The 24159-nt window shown below is 42.2% G+C and overlaps 1 protein-coding gene across 1 annotated transcript; it reads right to left on the bottom strand.

The window, feature by feature from the left end:
* Nucleotides 1-743: 743 nt before the first annotated feature.
* LOC124290862 (fibropellin-1-like) lies at nucleotides 744-16469 on the bottom strand. Its single transcript, XM_046727709.1, has 6 exons — nucleotides 16454-16469; nucleotides 15173-15400; nucleotides 13881-14027; nucleotides 3343-3486; nucleotides 2055-2363; nucleotides 744-844 (listed from the first exon to the last, which is right to left on the bottom strand). The coding sequence occupies exons 1-6, from the start codon at nucleotides 16467-16469 to the stop codon at nucleotides 744-746; spliced, it is 945 nt and encodes a 314-aa protein (XP_046583665.1).
* Nucleotides 16470-24159: the final 7690 nt, after the last annotated feature.

Here is a 24159-nt window from a genome sequence, read left to right as displayed (position 1 = left end):
ACTGTACTTTCGCCAATTCGTAGAAGACGGCAAAATAGTGGATTTCGTCTACCTCTACCCATCCAACCAATTTTGTGCCGTGGTGGGCACACTCCGCATCATTCTCGCAGCCGACTACTGTTACCCAGAACCCAGAGACAGACACCACCGATGCACTGACTACCTGGCCGCTCTATTTGAACTCCCCACACTCTTCAAGCGAGACAAGTCCGGAGAAACGATGCGACTTCGAAGCCTGAGAAATCTGAGAACCAATTGGTGGCCATCTTGCCGACTATGTGGATTGTCCAAACGAGCATCTCCAGAAAACCTTTCTCTACCCAGACGTACAACAACGAGGTTCCACTTGCGTAGAAATGTCCCTGTACACCTACCAAGACACCGACATGTCCATCAACAGAGCAGGAAACGTTTTGCAAGACCTGTTGGAGTTGGTTTCGCCAGCAGGCGATGGTCTATTCGTAGTACAACCACCAGCAACGCAGTGGCTTTGTCTCGCAGAAAAGATAGACTGCTGTTTGGTCCTAGCCGACCATCCACAGCAAACGACCTTCCCTGCATGGTATGCACATTCGAAAAGGAGTCGCGTGTACGGAGTACACATTCACTGAACCAACACAGAATCCTGGGAAAAAAACATCTACTTGGCCATAAGAAGACTTCGGTTTTCGAAGGGTTCCAATATTCTGCCTGGACATCCTATCAGTTGAAGGAGATACAGTGGAACTAGGCCCACTCTGATGCTATGCCAAAGGCAAGGACACCAAGACGGTACTAGCTGCCAGCAGGAAGCCAACAGCTCTACATCCATCCGGCATGGATCCAGTCATATTTCTCCCGACAACTACAATGGAGACAGAAAAAAACGCCAAAAGCTGGACAGAGAAGGATCCGACCAACCTTTCCAAGAAATGCAGAACATAGCGGCCAATCACAACATTTCTACTACACAAACGCGAGGAAGGAAATTGCTGGAGTCCACACGACAATGTTGTCGGCTTGTGCTGAGCAAAACGCGAAATTGTTTCTTGACATCTTGTCTAGGCTGGACAAGGATGACAACGAAGGAGGAAGAACTCCGGGAGGAAATAGAGGAGGAACAAGAAGAAACACGTTTGGATATCCAGAAGGTGCGGCAGATGCTAGAATCGGCCCAAAAGTGGACGTACCTTTGGCTAGCTGCCGTGTTGCCCACAAGACCTGGAAACACAGCACGCCACCGACCGACAGACAATTTGACAGACAGGCTGACGAGAAGAAGACAAAAACGCCCAAACCCGTTTCCAAGGTCTACCCCGGGTATCCCCACTATATCTAGCAGAGAAGTCCATGTGTGGAATGCAGCCTATTTTGAAAATAAGTATTTTGACATGTTCTCCATTTCCTCTATCTTCCTGCGCTCGTCCAGATACTCCTTTCCCATAGGAGATGCCACTACATGTATTTTCTTCCAACGAATCTCTTTGCCGATTTTGTCGAAGAACGATCTTTCGGAGGATTCGATCTCGATTTGCAGGGTGTGTTTGTACACTTTGTTTTTTTATGTATGATGTGGCTTGATCCATGCCGAATGGATGTTGAGCTGTTGGCTTCTTGCTGGCAGCTAGCACCGTCTTGGTGTCCTTGCCTTTGGCATAGCATCGGAGTGGGCCTAGTTCCACTGTAACTCCTTCTACCGATAGGATGTCCAGGCAGAATATTGGAACCCTTCGAAAACCGAAGTCTCCTATGGCCCAGTAGATGTTTTTTTCCCAGGATTATGTGTTGGTTGGACGAATGTGTACTCCATACACGCGACCCGTTTTCGAATGTGCGAACCATATGATGAAGATCCTTTGCTGTGGACAGTCAGCTAGGACCAAACAGCAGTCTATCTTCTCTGCAAGACAAAGCCACTGCGTTGCTGGTGGTTGTACTACGAATAGACCATCGCCTGCTGGCGAAGCTCGCTCCTACACGTCTTGCAAAACGTTTCCTGCTCTGTTGATGGACATGTCGGTGTCTTGGTAGGTGTACAGGGACACTTCTATGCAAGTGCAACCTCTTTGTTTTACGTCTGGGTAGAGAAAGGTTTTCCACCGATGCTCGTTTGGACAATCCAATTGGTTCTCTGATTTCTCTGGCTTCAAAGTTCCAAACGACTTTGTTGTACAGCTTGGTGTGCATCGTTTTGCCGGACTTGTCTCGCTTGAAGAGAGTGAGGTGTTCAAATAGAGCGGCCAGGTAGTCAGTGCATCGGTGGTGTCTGTCCTTGGGTTCCGGGCAACAGTAGTCGTCCGCGAGAATGATGCGGAGCTTGCCAAACACAGGGCGAAATTTGTTGGATGGGTAGAGGTAGACGAAATCCACTATTTTGCCGTCTTCTACGAATTGGTGCAAGAACAGTAAATACAGTTCCAGAAACTGGCGAGGCATCTGGCAGTCTTCATAGGTGTTTACCGATTTCTCCAAGATTTGTTTCTCTCAGTTCAAAAGCAATACGTGGGAACACTTCTCCAGTAGGCTCTCGAAGACTTTGGCCATGTCAGAAGTTGTCATTGTCTGTGGCTTGGGGTCTATACCACCTAGGATTCGCGTATATTGGGCTTGCGATATGTGGTACTTCGTCTTTGCTTCCCAAAGGGACAAACGACCCGATCGGATCTCGGCATAGGCTTCGCGCAATATATTGGTTTCGGGCATTTTGTTGTGTTCTATACCTATGTACCTAATGCATCTCTAATTCGAGTGCACTTGCATCGACATACTGGTGTTCTTTGTTTTCCTTATACCTGTCTTGGGGTTGGATAGACTACTGGGAACCACAAGACAAAACAATGCAAACAAAAAGTGGTTCAAAAACTCAAATACAGTTTGTGCAAAACATTATTTTTGGGGGGTGACTCTTGGAGCCGAATTGGCTAGTTTGGAGCTAATAGGCTTGGTGCACCTGTGCGGTCCATACCGCTGTTGTATATACTACTAGATGGAAAGAAATGAAGGACTAAAATTTCATAGTAGGTTAACTTAAAACCGGGATTTAGGCCAACTCGTTATTCAACAAAGCATTTTGCTCTCCAGTCAGTACTATTCTGGAGAATTAATAGAGCATTGCCAAACGATGGTATCAACAACCAAAATATGGAAACTATTATCATTATTAAATTGAATTATTTATTGTTTAATGGTGCTCTTAACACTGTGCCAGGTTTAATTATTTATTGTTTAATGGTGCTCTTAACACTGTGCCAGGTGTATATGTGATTGGAATAAAATACAAGGACAAACATCAACCGTTAGTTGAATCTTATATATAAGTGAGCCTTTACTATTGGGAAAACGTGTGGTAAGATAAAGTAGTACCTTGCCTGCAGTCTGTTCCTTGATATCCAGCCTCACATCCACCGACACACTCGCCCTGTATTGCATCACAGACGGAGTCCACCTTACAGTGACGAGCAGCACAGGAATGGTCACAGTTGGATCCATAATACCCAAGGGCGCATGCTAGTAAATACATAAAGTGAATCTGTTAATATTTATACTTAACGTTGCACGTTTGCAGACATAATAAAAGATATACTCCTAAAAATAGAAACATACTGATCATTGCACGCACAAATATATTATTCAAGTTATTTGAATGCGGCAATGACAACATGTATACTGCTAAAGAAAACACAACATGAGGATTAAAAGACCGAGATTCAAATACATGTTCTGCATGTGAAAACTCATGAATAGTGGCAAAATGGGATGTTCTCGACTGCACAAACGGAGTCTGTTATATTGTGTCCTGTCTAACTGGGGATTCATTCTGCCAATTAAAGGACCATGGGAAAAGCATAGTCGGACTAATTGAAGCAGAAGAACCGCAGTCTGTTTCAGACAGACTATTCAATGCATCTATGATCTATATCCAGACTTGAGTATCCGTACCAACATCATGGATGCCATGTGACCTCTACAGACTATTTCTTACGACTCATGTAACAAAGTATTTCATCATTCAAGTCCTTGGTAAAGATCCCCAGATGTTAAGGTGGATATTACCATGTCGGAATTATCAATGCCCAAAATGTAATCCTATTTAGTGTCCTGAACAATATGTTACTGTATTTGTTGACATGAACAATTCATTTGCAATTTCATGGAGTAGTATACACTATGGTAGAACGGGCTCAGTTCCTTCCCAAGGACTTAATTTTTCCAAATTAATGCCTTGGGAATGGCCCTGATCCCGTTCCACCCATTGTGCATACTACTGCGTATGTACATGAACATTTCACGAAAATTTGTCGAATAGTTTAGGAAATATCCACTTTTTAGTGAGCATGGGGTCCGTCTGGGAAAAGGCTAAATGTTCAACGTAAATTGCCGTGTTTGTTCATAGTGGCTAGGCGATGTCTGTCTGACTGAGAGCATGAACAATATTTTAGCAAATTGTCCGCACAAGGGAGAAAGAAGTAGATAGATGCTATGCGCAAGGCTTCCTCCATCGTGGGATTGCTTCCAGCTGCGGTCTCTCGATGAGAGCCGCCCCGTTCTGGATAATGTTATCGAAAGTTTCAAATCTTGCAAGGGAATCATAGAGGCCAAACGGGATACGAACTCACAAAACGCACAGTTGCATGGCTGCATGACAAACAAGTTGACCCCAGCATCTTCGCTGCTGACTGAGCCACCACGGCTCCCGTTGATCTCAGCATTCAATTTACAAAGTCTATGTTGAGCGAGCGAGTTGACAGGTCACAGTTCACAGGTCAAAGATCACAATTGCTTTCCTAGTCTGGAGTTGAGCGAGCGCTGTGGGCGAGTCGCAGTGTGTGTGTGTGTGTGAGTGTGTCTCTCTCGGCTCGGCTATTCACCTTCAGCTCACTGAGCTGGCTGGCAGGCGGTCTGGCAACGTTATTTAATGATAATTTTGGACCAGGTACCTTATATCCATCGCTCCTGCGGGAGTAAAAATGTGGTTGAATGGTGGTGGGCCGTCTCACTCTTATCGCCAGGTGCACAGCTCGGATCGAGAAGTAGGTCTAATTCGCTGAGCACTATCAGTGGCCTCCATGGTGTGATGGTAACAAAGCTGGGTTCTCAATACTGAGGTCCAGCGTTCGAATCAAAGTAGCAGCTGAAACTTTGTGATCGGAATACCCTAGCCATGTGACAGGAGGTTATGCAGGCCAGACAAGAACCACAGCTCTGATGTTAAATTAACAGTGGGTGTTTGTGAGAGAACATGATGAATTTACACTGTGAAATTAGAGTTGATGGCTGATATCACGAGAAATTCAACTCTGACTTAATAAAGGGCTTGATTCATGCACTCGCAGTCACATAGCATACAACTACTAATAGTTTCTTCACAAACTGACAAAATTGTCAGTTACTGAGAAGTATCCAACAGTGGGCGATCGATACACAAAGTTGTGAGGTACGATCGTCAGCTCCTCTCTGGCGAATGCTCTCGGCGGCCCGTCTTTCAAGTAGTACAAGTTCAGTTCAACGTCTTAGATGTCGACCAGGTTGACGTTGTACGCTTCAGTGGACCATATGGGATGGGTGGCACGTTTTCTGCAGTCTCCCTCGTATTCACCCGACTGGTACGAGTACCTAACGCTGACCCGGTCCAGTAATTTTTTCTTTGTTTTATCACGATTTGCTACTGCTGCTTCGGCATCGATGGATTTCATTTTGATGGCTTTGACGGGTCTCTTGCCCACGAGTCTGGTGACTTCGTTGTTGATGGCAGCAACCACTCGTGGCAAACATACGACCCATTCCTTATTTCTGTTTCTGGGATTGATTAAATCCTGTGAGTACTGGTGTGAGAACAGTCGTTCGGCTAATGTGTGATTGAATCTCTCGACTATGACATGGCAGTTGTGAGCTCCTGCCATGCCTCATCTCTTGTACTTGGCCAGCAGCTGCGAAACTGCTCCCATGAACTCGCGTCCAGAATCAATTTGCAATACGGCAGGCCAGGTCAAGCGACTGCGTTTGTATATGCGTTCTAAGGTTTTGGCGACTTTGTTTGAATCTTTTATCATCAACGGTTTGGCTTCCTTGTAGCGACTGGCAACATTGACAATTGTCAGGGCGTACTTGTAGGTTTTATGCCTCACCCTGTTGTGAGGTAGAAACAGGAGGTCGGCTTGATGCACACGACGTTGAAATGTCGAATTTTCTTCTCAGGATGTACCGAGGCGCCGGAAACTTTCCAGATAGCTTGTTTTTTAAGCCAAGCTTTGGCGATGTCTTCTGAGAATTCTGAGTGGCTTTGGCGACTTTTGGGATAGCGTCCTCGCCTATCCAGTACCTGCGTGGACTGTAATAAATTGTCTCCATTATGTATGTATTGTGTGTGTTTTAATTACTTAATATGTCGATGTGTTCGTAGACATAAGTGGTGACTCCGTCAATGGCTATTCATCGTTTTGTGTCCATGGGAGACAGTGATGTCTTGTTGATTCTCAGTCCGTATATCCTGTGTCCATCACTTCTCAACATGGTCATTTTGTGTTTTAACGTTTTATCCTTGAATCTGGCGTGCTTGATGTGTTTCTTCACTACATGTTTTTTTACTTCTTTCGCCTTTCTGTTTTCGTTGTCTTCTGCTTTCTTGATGGAATACATCTTGGGTCTCAAGCCGATGTACTCGGTGATCAGCTTGCCTGTGCATTCGTCCTTCATCTTGCTGAGCACTTTTTTGTTGACGGTGTCGTGCAAAGGATGGTCTTTCGGGTAGTCACTGGTGTTGTACAGGTGCATGTTTTTCTTCATGTCCTCGTGCACGTCCTCTGTGCGAATTTCCATCAGCAGTGAATCCGTGTCTGTGTACAGCACTTCACACTTGTCGCCATACTACTTCTTAAACTTGTTTTAGTAAAAGTCCTACATCAAGTGTTGGGATAAGTAAAGGATGCTTATCCCCACGTAAACAGGCCGGTTGAATTCGATGTGACTTTTGTTCATGTGCAGCGCCATCAAATCGTCAGTTAATATTTTGCTGATGTTGAATGCCGGGCTGGCTATCCGTTTCCTGAGTTTTTCTTCCTCGCTTGATCAGACTAGTTTCACGCTAACTCGTTTGCTCAAATTATCCATCATCTTGCAAAACACCGAGTTGTTCATGAGTTTGTACAAGGTTTTCTCGAAATCGCTGGTGGCCAGCTTTTGTAAATCCTTGTTCATTCTGAAGTAAGGCTCCATCCAAGGACTTTGATCGAACTCGAGCGCCCTGTGAATTCTCATGAGTTTCATCCCAGTGACAAGTACAGCTGCACGTTACGGTAGTGAACGATGTATTTTTCTTGTTCATCAAGTTTGGAACGAGTTTTTCGAGTTTTCGGCTTATTTTTTCTCAGCAAGTTTAGTTGATATTCAGACATCCAGTCCTTGTTCACCATTAATCGTTCGGGAGCTAGCAGATAGCTGTTGTGCGATTCGTGTAGTTCTGCTGGATAATCCAAGTTCACTTTGAGTATGTTGTTTGTCATCGTCGTTGAATACGAAAGTGTAAGGCGTGTTGGAGTGACGACCGTGGCTTCGAGGTCGTTCAGGGGGAACAGCTTGCTGCCAAAGGCTCTTGACATGATATGAGGTCATATTGCGTCTTGTTGACTGATCATTCGGTATAGTCGAAATTGCATAGGTCACTGGCAGTGGAGCACGTCAGTTTGACACGTTTGTAAATGTTGTTTTTCAGTTGCAAGACGTACAGTCTGGGCTCGTCGAATCCGCGCGTGTCCCCGAGGTTGGAGATCGCTATGTTGGCGCATTTTCGGATTACTTACGTGATTGTGTTTAATGTCTAAAACCGATATTTTTGGTTCTGCCGTCGTTGTAATTTTCCGTTTCAAGGAAACAGCTCTCAGCAGTGTGGAAGGTTCTGTGCTTTGAAAATTGTCGGTTATGCTCAGCTGATGGAGATGAATGCACGGAACAAGATCACGGTGGTTTAAAAACAGGCATTTTAGCCAACAGCTTATTGAGTCTCAAGTCGTTTTTCCGTTGTTTGATAACATGACCGTGCCGTTCAAGTCGTTCATTTTGAGTTCAGCTCCCACGGGTTTGAAGATTTCTTCGCTGAGGGAGCACACACTGTAGTAGCCGTCCGTTATTTGGTTGCGGGCGTTACTGACGAACAGCATGTTGTGTCTGCAGTTCATGTTGGTCCATCACAGGTAGTAGGTGATGTCGCATATTGCGACTTCGAGCTAACCGGACGTGTTATCGATGGTATGATGCAGTCGAATGGACTCGCCGCTCGTTATTCCCGGAAGCGTCACGTACATATTGAAAAGTACATATGTATACTAAAATTTAATATAACAATTCAATATGTACAAACCGGGAGTGTTTTATTCTAAAAGTGATAATATAAGTGCTACCGATCTCACGCAACCATAGCATAGCACATATCATAGTTCAGTTCATCGACGTGTTTAAGAATTACAGATTTTCGCTCACGACTGTGAAAACGGTACACTGTTGGTTAAACAACCTGATGCAGTTCATCCAGAGATCAACCTCCGTGTGGGCTTTCAATCATAGCGTCCCTTTGTTGTCGATTTTGAACTTCGGAAATAGTCACGACCCAATGGCTCGACGTAATTTTTATATTGAGCTTAAATGCATCGTAATAAAACGTTCGTTGCCCACGGTGTCCCCCATGAACGAAGTGTCAAATGCTGCATCATTGTCGTTCAGCAGAGGCTGGACGTCGAAATCGTCCGTCTGAATATTGTCAGCCATTTTTATATTTTTTATATTGAACTCATAATATAGTTTCAATATAAACAATGTCACAATACGGACGAAAGCTAGATCCTTTCCGAAGATCGAGAGAGCCACTCTGTGTCAAAGCTGTGTGTTAGTTGGTGACCATCACCAACAACCTGAGCACAATCGACCAAAACCAAATGCTGCTGGTTCAATTCCCAAATCTGATCATCAAGAGCGACACATTGTGGAACATCAACCTGAACGTGCCGGCTCGATAGATGAAAGGCATTGTGACGGAATACGAGCCGTTTCAATGAGACAGCAAACTCATTTTGAATCCCAAGATCACAAAAGTGGAAGTGACAGTCGAGGGCGTTCCCAACCAGCTGTTCAGCCAAGGCATTGCAAGCTCACCAGCAATGGGATGAGATAAGAAAACTACCGGCCATCAAGTGGCACTCGCATGAAGTGAACAATGTCGTCAAAGAACTGGGTTTGCCCTACGTGACGATTGGTGATAACCTTGATAAACATTACGCGCTGTTGCTGGACATGCGATCCACGAATGGTGGCAGGCTGCACAACAGCAGGTGACGCATCGTCAACGGCAGCGAGGGGTTCAACATTCGAAATCGCCAAGAAGGTGCAAACTTCAGTCGGCAAGTTACATTTAGATTTGTACGTGATTAAGGACTCGCAACTCAATATAGATAATGGAAGATTCGTGCAAGCCATTTATTGATTTACCTCGCGATCCGCATCGTGTGCATGCTGGAAGGTTACTATCATGACGTGTTCGACCACATCATCATTCTCTGCCCCACTTTACGGGTGAACAAGATGTACACGGAGAGACCTTGGGTGATGACGGACCCGGACGTGCACAAAATCGATCCTGGAATTCGTCTGCAGGACTGGTTCGCTCTTACCATGACAAGCTTAAAGGAGAATCTACGCTGTTCATTCTGCACGACTGCAGCGCCAACAAGGCCTTCTCAGGCCGGCACAGGAAAAACAGCGTTTGGGTTCTGACGCAGAAATTCAACTCGGTGATGAAAGATTTACGGGAACAGACGCGATAGGTCGCCCTGTTTCACTGCAAGGACAGGGATTCGTTTGAGGACTGCTTGCAAGAAAACAACTAGATCCTGATCAAACAAGACCGAGAACGAGTGAAGAAACAGCTTGCCGAAACGAAACACGCCAAACTCCTGTTGAAAACAGACCAACACGTTTCGTATAAAGTCTGCTATCTTTAGCAAAATTCAAGCAAATTATAGGATAACTCGAGCAAAATGATGTTCGAAACTATCGTGTGAAAATTGACTTTCATCTCGCTGTGTTTCACGTACATCGGATTTGATTTTATTAGACTTAAAAATCGTTTGTTACATTATAGGATGGAGTGTGACGAACTGCTAAAAAAATTTGGATGACGATAATAATAAAAACGGCAAGCAGGAGAGACTGGTGGCACTTGCGGTTGGTGGCAAAGCCAAACAATACTTGGGTGGGGGCGACCACAAAATGCGAGCTAAAGAAATCGACAAGCTCTATGGGAGATATGAAGCCAGATTTGGCGCCGAAATGAAGAAAACCATAGGGTCTGTCATAACGCAGGTCTACACCGGCGTAGCATCGTACTTCCTTCCCATTCTGCCGGAACGTCGACTTTACCAGTGGGAAGATCTCGAAAAAGATCCGTTCATCGACCACTCTTTGAGCGCTGTCAGCTGCGAGCTGCAACATATACAGCATGTTTTTGGCTCCGGTGACCGCGGCATTAATTGCGGCAAAGAATTGCCAAGAAGAAAAAAATAATAATGATAATAACTTTAAACAACATGGATGCGCAACAGGATGAGGAAACGCCAATGGAGGAAGCAATGAAGACGACAACACCGATACAACTAGTCACCAACAAGAATCCTAAAAAAGTCGCCCCCGGTTGAAAAGGTGGGTATAGCAAGCACCACAAATATAATAATAATAAAACCCATTATACTCTGTTGATTGTTGCCACCATGGCAACAGGATTAAGCGTGGTCGTTGTTATGCTGCTATATAATAACAAGCAACCACCACCACAGCAACAGCAGACGACGCAATTAGAAATAAATCCGCATGTTATGTTATAATTTCTGTTAAAAAAACTATATGTATATTTTATATACACACGATGCTGTCCGAAGGAAAAACCTTTTGTCAACGATGCATATCACACCACCGTGGTCGCCGGACTAACCGTAGGATACCCTCGCTTAACGAGAATGGCTCTCAAACAGCGATGATCAAACTCGATTTCAACGTGCAGGACATGGGCATTCTCGTCATGGACTTCGGGATGGCAATGGCCACCAAGGACATTCTCGTGAAACAAGGAATTATACCAGAAAATATTTTGAAGTAATATTAACAAACACATAATATAAAAAGAATGGCTATGATCGCTATGATGGTCGGTGGTGCATTAATCAATGCCCTCGCATTTTCCGGCAGCAATTATCTCTTCTCCAAATTACGAACGTCGAATGCAGCTGAAGTGGAAGTAGAACGTAAACGTCACGATTTGGCCGTGGAGAAACTGCAAGTCGCGCAAGCCGAGGAAGCCGAGTTCATCAACTACCAACTCTCGCGTGAAAACCATGCTGTTCAAACGTTCAAGAACGTCGACGATGCTATGCGAGAATACTACCTGCTCACCGGCACACGACTCGAACTTCTTGGCGACGAACCCACCCTCGCACAGTTTTAGACACCTTCCCCGGAACAGAAAGACCAGGAACTGATTTTCATGGCGCTCTGTCTAGCGGCGACCGTGTTGATTGCCAAACAATAAGACTAAAAATATAAGTGTATATACATAAAGATGGAAGACGTGCACCGTATAACTGCAAGTATGTGCTGCTAGGAAAAACCGAAACCTGCGGCAGGAAATGCACCATCCAATATTGCGGCATACAGATAATGTCCATACAAAAGAGTTTGTGAATTAAATGTGCGCCGGCAGGTAGACTTGCCAGATGTTTGTTTTTTTAAACCAAGCTTTAGCAACGTCTTCTGAGACTCGAGCGGCTTTGGCGAGTTTAGGGATGGCATCATCACCTTTCCAGTACCCGTATGAGCTGTAATAAATATTCTCCATTATGTATGTATTGCGTGCGTTTTAATTATTTAATATGTGCGTGTGTCCGTACGAGTAAGTGGTGTTTGAGACATTTCGTGTCCATGTGAGACAGCGACGTCTTGTTGATTCTCAGTTCGTACAACCTGTGTCCGTCGCTTCCCAGCATGTTCATCTGGTGTTTGAACATTTCTTTCTTGAACAGGGCTTCCTTGAATCTGGCGTGCTTGATGTGTTTTTTCACCACATGTTTTTTCACGCCTTTCGCCTTTCTGATTTTGTGGTTGTCTGATTTCTTGATGGAATACATCTTGGGTCTCAAGCTGACGTAGCCGGTGATTGACGTGCCAGCGCATTCGTCCTTCATCTTACGTGAGTTGCATGATGAATACAGCAGGACCATCAATTTCAGCAGCTATCGGATGTGCTTTGGAAATAATATTGTGTATTCGTTACTCCAGTTTGTAAAAACATATTCAAGAGGATTATTTAACGGGACATATCAATCAGAGTATTGAGGTATGTTTAACTTCCTTTGTTCTCAAATCAAATATTTATATTAATGAGAATTAATTAAATTTGTGTGAACTCAAACCCCTAAGTCAAAACATTACGAAGACGAAAAAGAAACTCTTTCTTCGATTGCAAGTATGATAAGGAGACGACCATTCATTTTGCCTTTTAGACATGCTTACAATATTGACGGAACAAATATCACGGGAACAGTATTAGAAACATCCCTGACTTAGTCATAAAACCATATTTTTAAAAAAAAACTAGTTTCTGATTTAATTGATAGGGTTTTAAAACAAATTGAAATTATCGTGAATGTGGAGATTTTCTTTGTTTTCTCCACACATCTACCAACACAGATTCTTGTTCTTCCATCACATATAGAACATTTCTTGCAATAACGGTTACTGCTATGTTGTTAGGACTAGTTCCATGATATCTGGGGACGGATACTAGAACATATTTATGTTATTACATATCTATGTATTATTGTTTGGGCGTATGTTGCTGAACGCCACACTCAGCTATATTCAGGCTGTATGGAGCCGGTCTGCAAGTAATCGAGTCTGGACAAGAAAATCCACTGACCACCAGCATTGGCATGTCAATGTATTAAGTTAATTCAGTGTGTTACGAAGAATGCTTGGTTTCAGTAAGATACAAGACCAATATGCATTAACTATGTGTAGGTGATTTCGACGTCAGTTGCTTCGGAGTTTCTGTCATGTTAGTTTAATTCAAAGTCAGAGTCATTGTGATAGGGCGTCCATTGCCAAAAGGCATGATCCAGAGAATGATTCTACTATCTGACACAAGACTAAAGCTTCCAGGGCATGGTGTAACCTTTGATCTGACACATAGAGGCATTGGCGATCTAGATGCATAATGTTTATTTCTTATACAGGAAATAACAAACTTAATACTCTTTTGATCATGTCATATCATTCATAAAAAGACATGTAGTCATTTATCCCAAGTGGTACCTAAGCATTACAAGCTTCAATGGTCTGGTGATAAGACATTTGCCAGTACACACCAGACAGACTGGCTGACCACACGAAACACAGTAGGCTAGTGTATTTGTCTTTTGCATCACCCATATACAAATACTGTAGCCCCAAAAGCAGTTTTGTAAGGTTGGGATCTAAACTCCAATAAACCAGTGAGACGTTACACCACGAAAAGTACTCAGAGATAAAAGTTACAGCGACAGTTACTGAAGTACTTGCTACATCTTTCTCCATGTCTCCCAATGGCACAGACTGAGAGGCATAATGTGTTATACGAGGAAGTGTATACTTACTTGTGATCAGTTTGGATGTAGGTAACGTCATTATTCACACTGATGTAATTTGGAGGGTTACGATGAGTTGATTTGTGGGGTTATATATTTTAGATACTTATGTTTATCACACACAGTTTGGTACTGTTATAGACAGTAACATGATTATGTTACACATATCGTCTAATAACAAAAACGTGCCTTACAACATGATATAAATTGACATTGCACATCAACGTACAATCCTGTATATACCTGTGCAGTCTGGTCCTGCCCATCCTGGTTGGCAGCCTTCATTTGAACACGTTCCTGTGTCAGAATTACAGGAGTCCCCTGTGTTGTGACAGTGACGAGAGTTGCACTCCATGCTACAGCTGGCTCCATAACGACCAGACGGACACGCTGAAATACACGTACAGATGAGTGACGTCACTTTTCTCTTATATCACTTGTATATTCAAATGTGAACTGTTTACACTGCTCCAACTGCAGTCAGGCCATTGCATGATCAATGCAGCAGGACCATCAATTTCAGCAGCTATCGGATGTGCTTTGGAAATAATATTGTGTATTCGTTACTCCAGTTTGTAAAAACATATTCATGAGGATTATTTAACGGGACATATCAATCAGAGTATTGGGGTATGTTTAACTTCCTTTGTTCTCAAATCAAATATTTATATTAATGAGAATTAATTAAATTTGTGTGAACTCAAACCCCTAAGTCAAAAAATTACGAAGACGAAAAAGAAACTCTTTCTTCGATTGCAAGTACGATAAGGACAGGACCATTCATTTTGCTTTTTAGCTATTTAGACATGCTTACAATATTGATGGAACAAATATCACGGGAACAGTATTACAAACATCCCTGACTCAGTCATAAAACCACATTTTACAAAAAGAACAACTAGTTTCTGATTTTATTGATAGGGTTTTAAAACAAATTGAAATTATCGTGTATGGGGAGAATTTATTGTTTTTTCCGCACATCTACCAACACAGATTCCTGTTTTTCCAACAGCATGAGCATATCAATGTATTAAGTTAAGTCAGTGTGTTGCCAGGAATGCTTGATTTCAGTAAGATACAAGACCAATATGCACTAACTATGTGTAAGTAATTTCGACGTTTTTGTCACGTTAGTTTAATTAAAAGTCAGAGTCAGCGTGATAGGGCTTCCATTGCCAAAGGCATGGTTCAGAATGTGATTCTACTATCTGACACAAGACTAAAGCTTCCAGTGCATGGCGTAGCCTTTGATCTGACACATATTGGCATTGGCGATCTAGATGCATAGTGTTTATTTCTTATACAGGAAATAACAAACTTACTAGTCTTTTGATCATATCATGTGTGACACTTAAAGATGGAAAGATCCGTCTACTTGACTACAGCAGGCAGAGCTGTCAGAAATCGGCATCTTTGCCAACAATTTCCCTGTGCTCTGTTTTCGTGTAATTTGCTCATGAAATCAACCACTGCTTTGTGTGATGTTGATTATTGTCTGGCTACCGATTTCTTGCCTGTCATTTTATACTTACACCACCACACCTGTACTTCAACAAAGTCCAACAAAGGACCACCACCCTCATTTTCAGTCTCTGTGTAGACAGTCAGGTAGCGCCAGGTAGAGGGACAGGTGACATTCAGGACATCAGGGATGTCTGTACCGTCAGGACGTCCACTAACTGAGTGACATAGATCTCCTTCTGTGGGGTCAGATGAATTTGTCCCAGAGGTGAAGAGATTAAGGCCATTACGTCGGTACTTATCTGAACACGAAACGTCAGTGTCATGTTATCATGTTGTATACAAAATTTTATGCATTGGGTTTTTGGTACTGTAAATACCTCAGTGTTTATTGACTGTGTTTATTGACCAAAAACAAAATCCCTATAAATATTAAATGCATACACACACATACACACGCACGAGCGAGCACATACACTAACATATATATGTCGTGCGTAATTTACGGAATTGCCCAATCCGCGAATTACGCAAGACATTTGCGAAATCTCCAAGAATGGGCGACACTCTGCCAAACTCCTGTCATTACACAATAAGTAGTGTTAATTCCCATGGGTTGAGCAATTAATTAATGTGCGTAATCCCACAGATTGAGCAAGCCGGGTTTGTGTAGTTAGAAACCTAGTTGAGCTTGTGTTGACAATGAATAGTGTTTCATAGTTTGTCTGCCAGTAGTCGACTGACAGTTGCTCTGAGATGGCGGACAAAATTAAGCTTGAACGTTTAATCAACAGTGATACATTGTCTGTATTTTCAAGAAGTGAATATAAACAGGTGTTATGGTGTGACGAACTAAACAAAGACAGTATGATATACTTTTGTGTATGTTACAGAGATCAGGTAGTATGTGTTCAAGCCACTGTCATCCAAGGAATCGAAAATGTTTGAATAAATAGAGGTTCTAAATAGGGTATTATAAATATTATAATAAATTTCGTATCATCGTGTTTTAATATGTCTCTCCTATTGCAATAAAAACATATAAGATGATCACAATATGTTTTGCTCGTACCAAGGGATTACGTAGTGAGGCGTGCCCAATCCGCAGATTAAGCAAGCCATACCCAGTCGCGGATGAAATAGCAAAAACACTGGAAACAGTAGACGGGTTTCGTTTGCGACAGTTATGTGAGATGAAACAACAACTATAACGTAAAAATATACACAGTCAGCATTACAGAAAAAATATCACAGGGCTGTCAATTCTGTGGACGGTGCTGACACCGTTTTGATGGCAACGAGCATGGGATTAGGCGCGGCAGGTGTCAGGTTGTTATCCGCTATCGTGGCCACACCTGTGGTGTTAGGCATCGAAATAACAGCCAGAGTGGCAGTGTTGGCGGAATTGGCCCTTAAGTATGTATACCGTAAACTGCAACGTAAAGCATTGAAACAGGACGGAATTAGAATTCTAGCCGAAGCGAAGCTAAACACCATAGACGATCACATTTCCATCGTGCTCACCGACTCAGAGGAAGAGTTTCGTTTGGTGATCTCAGAAATCGCCAAGTACCACAGAATTAAGCAAGAGATTCGAACTCAGACTCGTCAAAGCACTTCCATCAGCGAAGACGAGAAAAAAAAGTTCATAGAACAAGGGAGGCAAGAGGCCTGGCAAGACTTCATTATGAAAACCAAACAAATCATAGAAGGAGATTCACAATAAACTGTTTCGCAGACATCAACATAACGTAGCCAGCCAGCCAGTCGGCTGTACAAGCCGAGCCGAGCCGACACACACACACACACACGCACTAGCACTAGCAAACACGCACACGCACGCTCGCACGCACGCACACGCACATACACACACAAACACACACACACTGCGACTAGCTCACAGCGGTATGATTTAGATTCAAGAGGCCCTCGTCTCGCTACTTTATAACAAGTACGGGAATACGTTGGATAGCTAGCCTTTCGCCAGACAGACCCCATGCTCGCTCAAAAGTCAATATTTCAGAAACTATTTTACGGAATTTCGTGAAATTTTGCATGCACATCTGCGAGTAATATACACAATAGCGGTTAGGGATTGGGGACTTAACATGGCTTAACTTGGAAAATTAAGCCTTTGGAAGGACCTGGTCCCGTTTTGCTATCGTGTATACTACTTCTAAATTAACAATTATTAAAATTGTTTGGAATAGATTCAACGTCATTTGTATATTTTCAAATTTTAATGATTACTCCCTTTCGTTTCGCCATCATCCCTTCCGGTGATGATGGCGCGACGTGGCACAACATGGCAACATGACGCAGAGATGTTTTCGTTGCTATAAATTGATATTCAGCTCGTAGAGATCCACTCTTCAGGTGAATACTATTTTTTTATGTGCAGGTTTTGATGATATATGTGTTTTATATTGCAAGCGTTTTAAAATACTCAAAATTTGATGGAAATGCCATAATGTCAATTTTCTTAAAGCGAGTCTATTTTACATGTAGGGGTGTTGTGCATTTGAGTGATATTTGCGGTTTTATATGTGCGTTTTACTTACGTTCCTGTCTGGGATTATCATCTGAACGTTATTGCATTTATAAAGACATGTTTTGTTCGATGAATGCGAAAATGTAGCAATATTCGAGAAAGTTATATTCTCGATAACCTGTCAATCCTTATGCAGGAAGCTTCTATTTTGCGACACTGGTTGTTTACATAGTCTGTCACTGTACCTAGTGCAAAGCATCACGTTCAGATAATGCATGCATCCATCCATCCATCCATCTATCCATCCATCCATCCATCCATCCAATTTTTTGCTAATACTGATAGATTTTTAATTTTATATTCATTGACACGCTTTATTACTTAGCTTGGATATGCGTGTGTATGGTATTTAGAGAAGAGGGTTTATTATAGCCAGAGTTTGAAATCTGTATTGAAGCAGTTCGTTTAATAATTTGATAATCATTAAAGTAATGATGTCTTAGAAGATTACCATATTTACATTGTAACTAAGCAATGTTTCTTTTCTATTCTTTTCAGAATATTGTTTGGTGCTTTGCTTATGGCATTTAACATATCAGAAGATAAATCGAGCTTCAGATGATTACTTGTTGTTTGCACCAAAGTTTCTGAAGATATATTTCAAGAGTTCAAGAGCGTCGCCCTATAGACAACTTGGTGTTGGAAACAAGAGAGATTCACGATGGCAACGAAAGTCGAAGTGCACGAGTCTCCTAAAGAAAATACTATGGAGATAGAACAACAAGGGGATCATGATGCTGAACCAGAGAAAAAAGTTAAACAGAAGAGATAGGTTCTCAGAACTAAGCTTATGACAGCTATAAACAGGTTGACTGATAGTATGAAGAAACATGAACATAATAAGAAGAAAATTAAAACCTATTTCCCGTGACTTTGATAGAGTGATGGATATCAATTCAAATATGTATGAGATCATTCATTCGCAGAAGAGCAGACTTGATAAGTGGGAGTCAGAAGTCTCCAAATGACTACTACAAGGTAGTCGAGAAGGTAGAGTCATACAGAGATAGTGGACAGTCAGAAGTAACGCGAAAAAGAAGCAAAGAAGATCTGATTGAGACCAGCTCCGATTCTTCCGATGCATTAGGCTGTGATGATACTAACAAAACATTTGGTAGTGACTGAGAGAAAAATGGTGCCAATGGTCAAAAAGAGAAGCAAAGTGGTGATACTGATGACTTGTCTTCAGTAACCAACGATGTGAAAGGGAAACCTGGTAAGGATGGAAGAACTGTGCATGCCCCAGGCAATGTTGGTGACTGGATTGACGACCTGGTTGAGTTTAAAGAGATTGAGTTTGAAGTTTCTACTGAGTCTTTTTTATGGCAGATGTCATCTTCAAATTAGAGGCTGCACGAGACATTCCACCATTTAAGCTGAGTACATTCAATGGGGATTCATTCACTTATGTAGATTTCATAGAGTCCTTCAAGATCCACATTCATGAGAAGGGAAGCCTTAAGGGCGATCAGAGGATGATTCAGCTGAAGGCACATCTTGCAGGTGAAGCAAAGTGTGCTATTGATGCGTTAGGCGCTTCGGGCACTATGTATGCAACTGCATTGAAGTTACTGAAGAGACAGTTTGGCCAGAGAAGTGTGATAGCACGTGCATTTATAAACAGCCTGTGCAAAGTGGAAAAGCTGAACCCTCATGACAGGAAGAATCTGTGGACTTTGTTAATTGACATTGTTGGGTGTCTGGCGACCCTCAAGAGACTCAACTACATGTCAGATGTGAACAGCATCGAATCCCTCTGGGCGATCATTGGTAGGCTTCCCAAAAACCTCATTGGACCATGGCGATCAATTGCGGCTGAGATTCGCGACTACGGTAGAAATCCTACTCTACAGGATATCAGTGACTACATCCAGAAGAGAGTGCGGGCTGACTGCGATCCAGACTTTGGGGATGTCATCCATGCATCAGCAGCTCCATTTGACAAGAGAGAGAAAAATAGAGACAAGAGAGATGGTGTTTATTCTGCACAGAGGGCAGTGACATGCTACTTTTGCAGAGATTTTCACAGAATTAGTGTCTGAGTTCAAATGTGTTCCTGTTTCCGAGAGAGTTGACTTTGTCAGAGACAATAGTATTGTACGTTTAGTTAAGGGCCATGGGGCCATACATTGCAGATCTAAACGGCAACGTGATGTAAAGGGTCTGTTAGAACACACCATACCTTGTTGCATGTTGACACCTGAACTGCCAGTGGTGCTATGCCTGATGTAGCAAATGGTTGTCATGTCCCTAGTATCATGCCTGTAATCAGAGCTAAGGTTAGATCACCCAGTGGTCGCTTCAGAGAGGGTGACATTTTGATTGATAGTGGTGCAGGCACTACTTTGATACGCCAGGATGTTGCTATGAGTTTGGGTTTGCAGGGTTAACGTGAGAGCATTGAGATCAGTGTAGTTGGGGAACAAAGGGTTAGACAAGTGACAGTAGAAATGTGAAGTTCTTTGTCAGTGGAATTGGTGGTTCAGAGGAATATGAGTTGGATGCTCATAAGCTTGATAGAGTGAGTGAGTGAGTTAAAATTTAACGTCACATCGGCAATATTTCAGCCATATTGTGACGAGAACAATTAATTGTATGCATAGTAAGCAATGGTAAACTGTAAAAACCTGTCAACGAAGGACAGTAATATAACTAGATTATCACAGATTCGAATTTAAAACTAGTAATTAAATCTAAAACAGTTTAACTATAGATGACAATACAAGGTAAAAGCAGGCTATATATTGCCAACAGCTGAAGGTAGAGCGCCATACTAGGGGCCATGGGGACTTACAGTACATTTGATTCCTGCATGGACCCTAGCAGGATCTACACCATCCCCTCAGCTATTAGCAATGTTAGATAATCTAGCCATAAATTAAACGAACATATATTCTACGATTAAAATAGTAGTAGGTTTAAATTTACTTTGAATGTTTTGGGACTTACGTACCCTCACGGGAGGACAATAATTTTACACTACTTCAACCCCATTTGAGGGTACAGCCACTAACAATCTCAGTTACGAATTCAAACCACCAATAATAAAATATGTATCTATTTACAAATCACTTAACAAATCTAATTCTTTTAAAAATGCAATAATTAAATGAGAACTAACATAAGTAAAACGATCCTTCATAGAGTTTACTTTGAAATAGTTATCCCTTGTGATGGAATACTCAATGCAGACAAGCAAGACATGCTTGACTGTGATTCTTCCATCACAAGGGATGCAAAACGGAGGATCTTCGCCTTTAAGCAAATATTCATGTGTATACTTTGTATGGCCAATGCGACATCGCCGCATAACGACCTCTTCAAATCTGGACTGACAACCCAAGTAGGTGTAACCAATGTAGGGTTTTATTGCATGTAATTTATTAATACCTACTTGGGTGTCCCACTTCTTCTGCATCAGATCACGGATGCAGCTTCTAATGCTAGCTTTGTAATCAGAATATGGGATAAGAAGTGGTGTCACAGACTTGTTTAGTGCTGCCTTGGCAGTAAGATCAGCCATTGTGTTCCCAGAAATGCACGAGTGGGTGGGTAACCAACAGAAGACGATGTTGCATTGGCCAGTAGCAAGTTCATTATATAATTCGATTATTTCAATTAAAAGTTGATGTTTGCAAGGGAGATTTTTAATAGCCTGAAGGCATGAAAGACAGTCCGAAAATATTATATATTGTTTATGTTTGGGATGTCTTTGAATATATTTAAGAGCTGTTAAGATGGCGTTTACTTCTGCTGTAAATATAGAGCTGGTATCAGGTATTCTAGAAGATATTGTTCTGGATCCAATGACAGTGGCACATGTCACTGCGCCACCGTCCTTGGACCCGTCTGTAAATACGGATTCGTATATATTATATTTATTCTTAAATTGATTATATTCTTGTTTATACTGTAATTCATTAGTTTCTGATTTTTTAAATGCTGTTAAAGTTAGGTCAACTTGGGGCCTAACCAACTGCTAAGGAGCAGAAGAAAGAAGACGGGAAGGAGCTATTGTTTCCAGCTCAATGCCAGCAGAAGAAATGAATGGTTTAATTCTTAAACCAAGAGGCGGAACAAGAGAAGGCTTTTTGTTGTACAAATCCTCATAAAGAGGAGTAAAGACACAGTTGAATGCAGGGTTAGACTTGTTAGAATAAAGTTTTGTTATATACTGCAAGGACAATTTTATACGGCGTTGTCCCAGAGATGGTTCATCTGCCTCGAAGTAGAGACTGTCAACAGGAGAAGTTCTAAAGGATCCAAGACAAAGTCTTAGACCTTGGTGATGGACAAGAATCTTATAGTTTAAAGTTGCTTTTGCATGCTCCACCATATACGATGGAGCCATAATCAAGTTTCGAGCGGACCAATGATCGATATAGATGTAGGAGAGTTGCTTGATCCCCTCCCCACGTAGAATTGGAAACGACTTTCAACAAGTCAAGTGCCTTCAGGCATTTAGTTTTAAGGGATTTAATATGCGGCAGAAACGTTAAATGAGAGTCAAAAATTAAACCCAAGAACTTGCCCTCCTTAACAACTTTGATGGGCGTACCATTTACCAAATAGTTCAGGATCTGTATGTGGTTTGTATTTACGGCAGAAATGTATGCAATTAGTTTTTGATTTAGCAAATTTAAATATGTGTTGGAACCATCATTATTAATACATAATTCATTATCTGAACAAAACTCCTCTAGTAATTTACCTTTAGCGTTTGCATGTGCACTACCCCAGAGTGGGTTGTGTCCATTTAAATCTCCCATAATAATACTGGGCTTCGGTAGTTGGTCATATAGAGCTTGAAGATCAGTTTTGTGAAACGTTGAAGACGGATATATGTAGAGAGAGCATAATGTAAATGCAGCGTGCAAAGTTATTCGTACTGCAACAGCCTGAAGATTAGTACAACAGGGCTATGGATAAGGTTCTGTATCACTAGGATGGAAGATCCTCCAGTGGCCCTATCACCCGGAGGTGAAAAACAATGACATGGATTAAAATGACGAAGGTCAAAAGTATCTGTCTGTTTTAAATATGTCTCCTGTAGACAGATCGCTGATGGTGTAAAATCTTGGACTAATAGCTGCAAATCGCTTAAGTTAGTCCCCAGTCCTCTGCAGTTCCACTGCACAATATTATTGGAATAAACTATCTTTTGGGTGGATTTACTGGGGATCTACCCCGCACCTGTTTGGAGGGCGACAAGCTATGTGCCCTAGAATGGACGTTTTCAGATATGTCCATGTCCTCTAGAGAGCCATATTTGTTGAACAACTGAATTTTATTTTGTGACCCTTTTGGAGCTCTGCCACTGTATTCTTGATAGCATCAGGCTTAGGCTTACCTTTACTTTTAACAATTTGTTGATTGTCAGATGAAGATTGAGTGAGTGAACGTGATTGAGAGGATGATTTATGATCAGAACAAGACTTTGACATACCAGGAAGTGATTCCTCAGTCTGAGATAATATCGCAGGGTACAAATTCTGTGGAGAGTCCCCTTTGACCCAAGTCAAGGTTGTTTGGCAGCTAGTGGATGATTTTGTTATTTTAGAGCTAGACTCAGATGGTGTTTGGCAACTGCAGCATAACTCTCTGGAAGGTCGGACCTCTTTACCAGTTTTTTGCCACAGAAAAAAGTGATATTTTGGGTATATTTGATTTTGTTAATTGCCATTTGCTCTTTCCAAATGGGACACTCTTTAGAAAAAGCTGAATGGTCGCCCGAGCAGTTGGGGCATTTTTTAAAAGTACTGTTACAATCTTCTGTTGTGTGTGTTTTCTCACTAAAGTGAGCACACACAACAGACAATGTACAAATATTTACACCGTGTCCACATTTCTGGCATTTAAAACACCTGAGCGGGTTAGGGATGTAGGTGTCAACGGGTATGTTACAGTAACCTGCCTTCAGCGATTTGGGAGCATTCGGAGATGAAAAGAAAAACAGGTAGGTATTCGTTTTGAAAGTTTCATTGTTTTTTCGGGTTGTACTGACTGACTGAGTTTTGGTTTTACGCCGCTTTTAGCAATATTCCAGCAACATCACGGCGGGGGACACCAGAAATGGGCTTCACACATTGTACCCATGTGGGGATTCGAACCCGGGCCTTCGGCATGACGAGCCAACGCTTTAACCACTAGGTTACCCCACCGCCCTTTTCGGGTTGTAAAGCGCTTAACATAAAGAACACCTTGATCTTTCAACTCTGATACTATGTCAAGTTCCGTCATATCATCAAACAATCGATCACGGTCTCTCACGATTCCTTTACTTGTGTTCAAAGTTTTATGAGCAGAGACAGAGACCTGAATGCCAACGAACAATTCCGTATTCATCAAGTTGGTTGATTGCTGTTTTTTCGCGCATTCAACTAGTAGCGGACCTGAACGGAGACGTTTAATGTTCTTTACATCCCCAGCAATACCTTGAATACCCTTAGAAACTGCAAAAGGGTTCAACTTTAATGGAGTCTTGTTTACAGTCTCGATTACAAGGAAACG

The sequence above is a fragment of the Haliotis rubra genome, unplaced genomic scaffold (genome assembly GCF_003918875.1).
Source record: "Haliotis rubra isolate DU_JTF1 unplaced genomic scaffold, ASM391887v1 Scf1127, whole genome shotgun sequence".
Classification (NCBI taxonomy): Eukaryota; Metazoa; Mollusca; class Gastropoda; order Lepetellida; family Haliotidae; genus Haliotis; species Haliotis rubra.
The sequence above is the reverse complement of the archived record's forward strand: the minus strand, read 5'-3'. Positions and strand labels throughout refer to the sequence as shown.

Excerpts from the sequence above, each read along its gene's own strand:
- LOC124290862 (XM_046727709.1), bottom strand. Across the intron at positions 14,028-15,172 it reads TGTTGAAGTACAGGTGTGGT|CGTGTCCGTCTGGTCGTTAT; the intron begins GGTGTAAGTATA and ends CGTGTATTTCAG. Across the intron at positions 2,364-3,342 it reads AGGAACAGACTGCAGGCAAG|AAGACGGCAAAATAGTGGAT; the intron begins GTACTACTTTAT and ends ACCAATTCGTAG.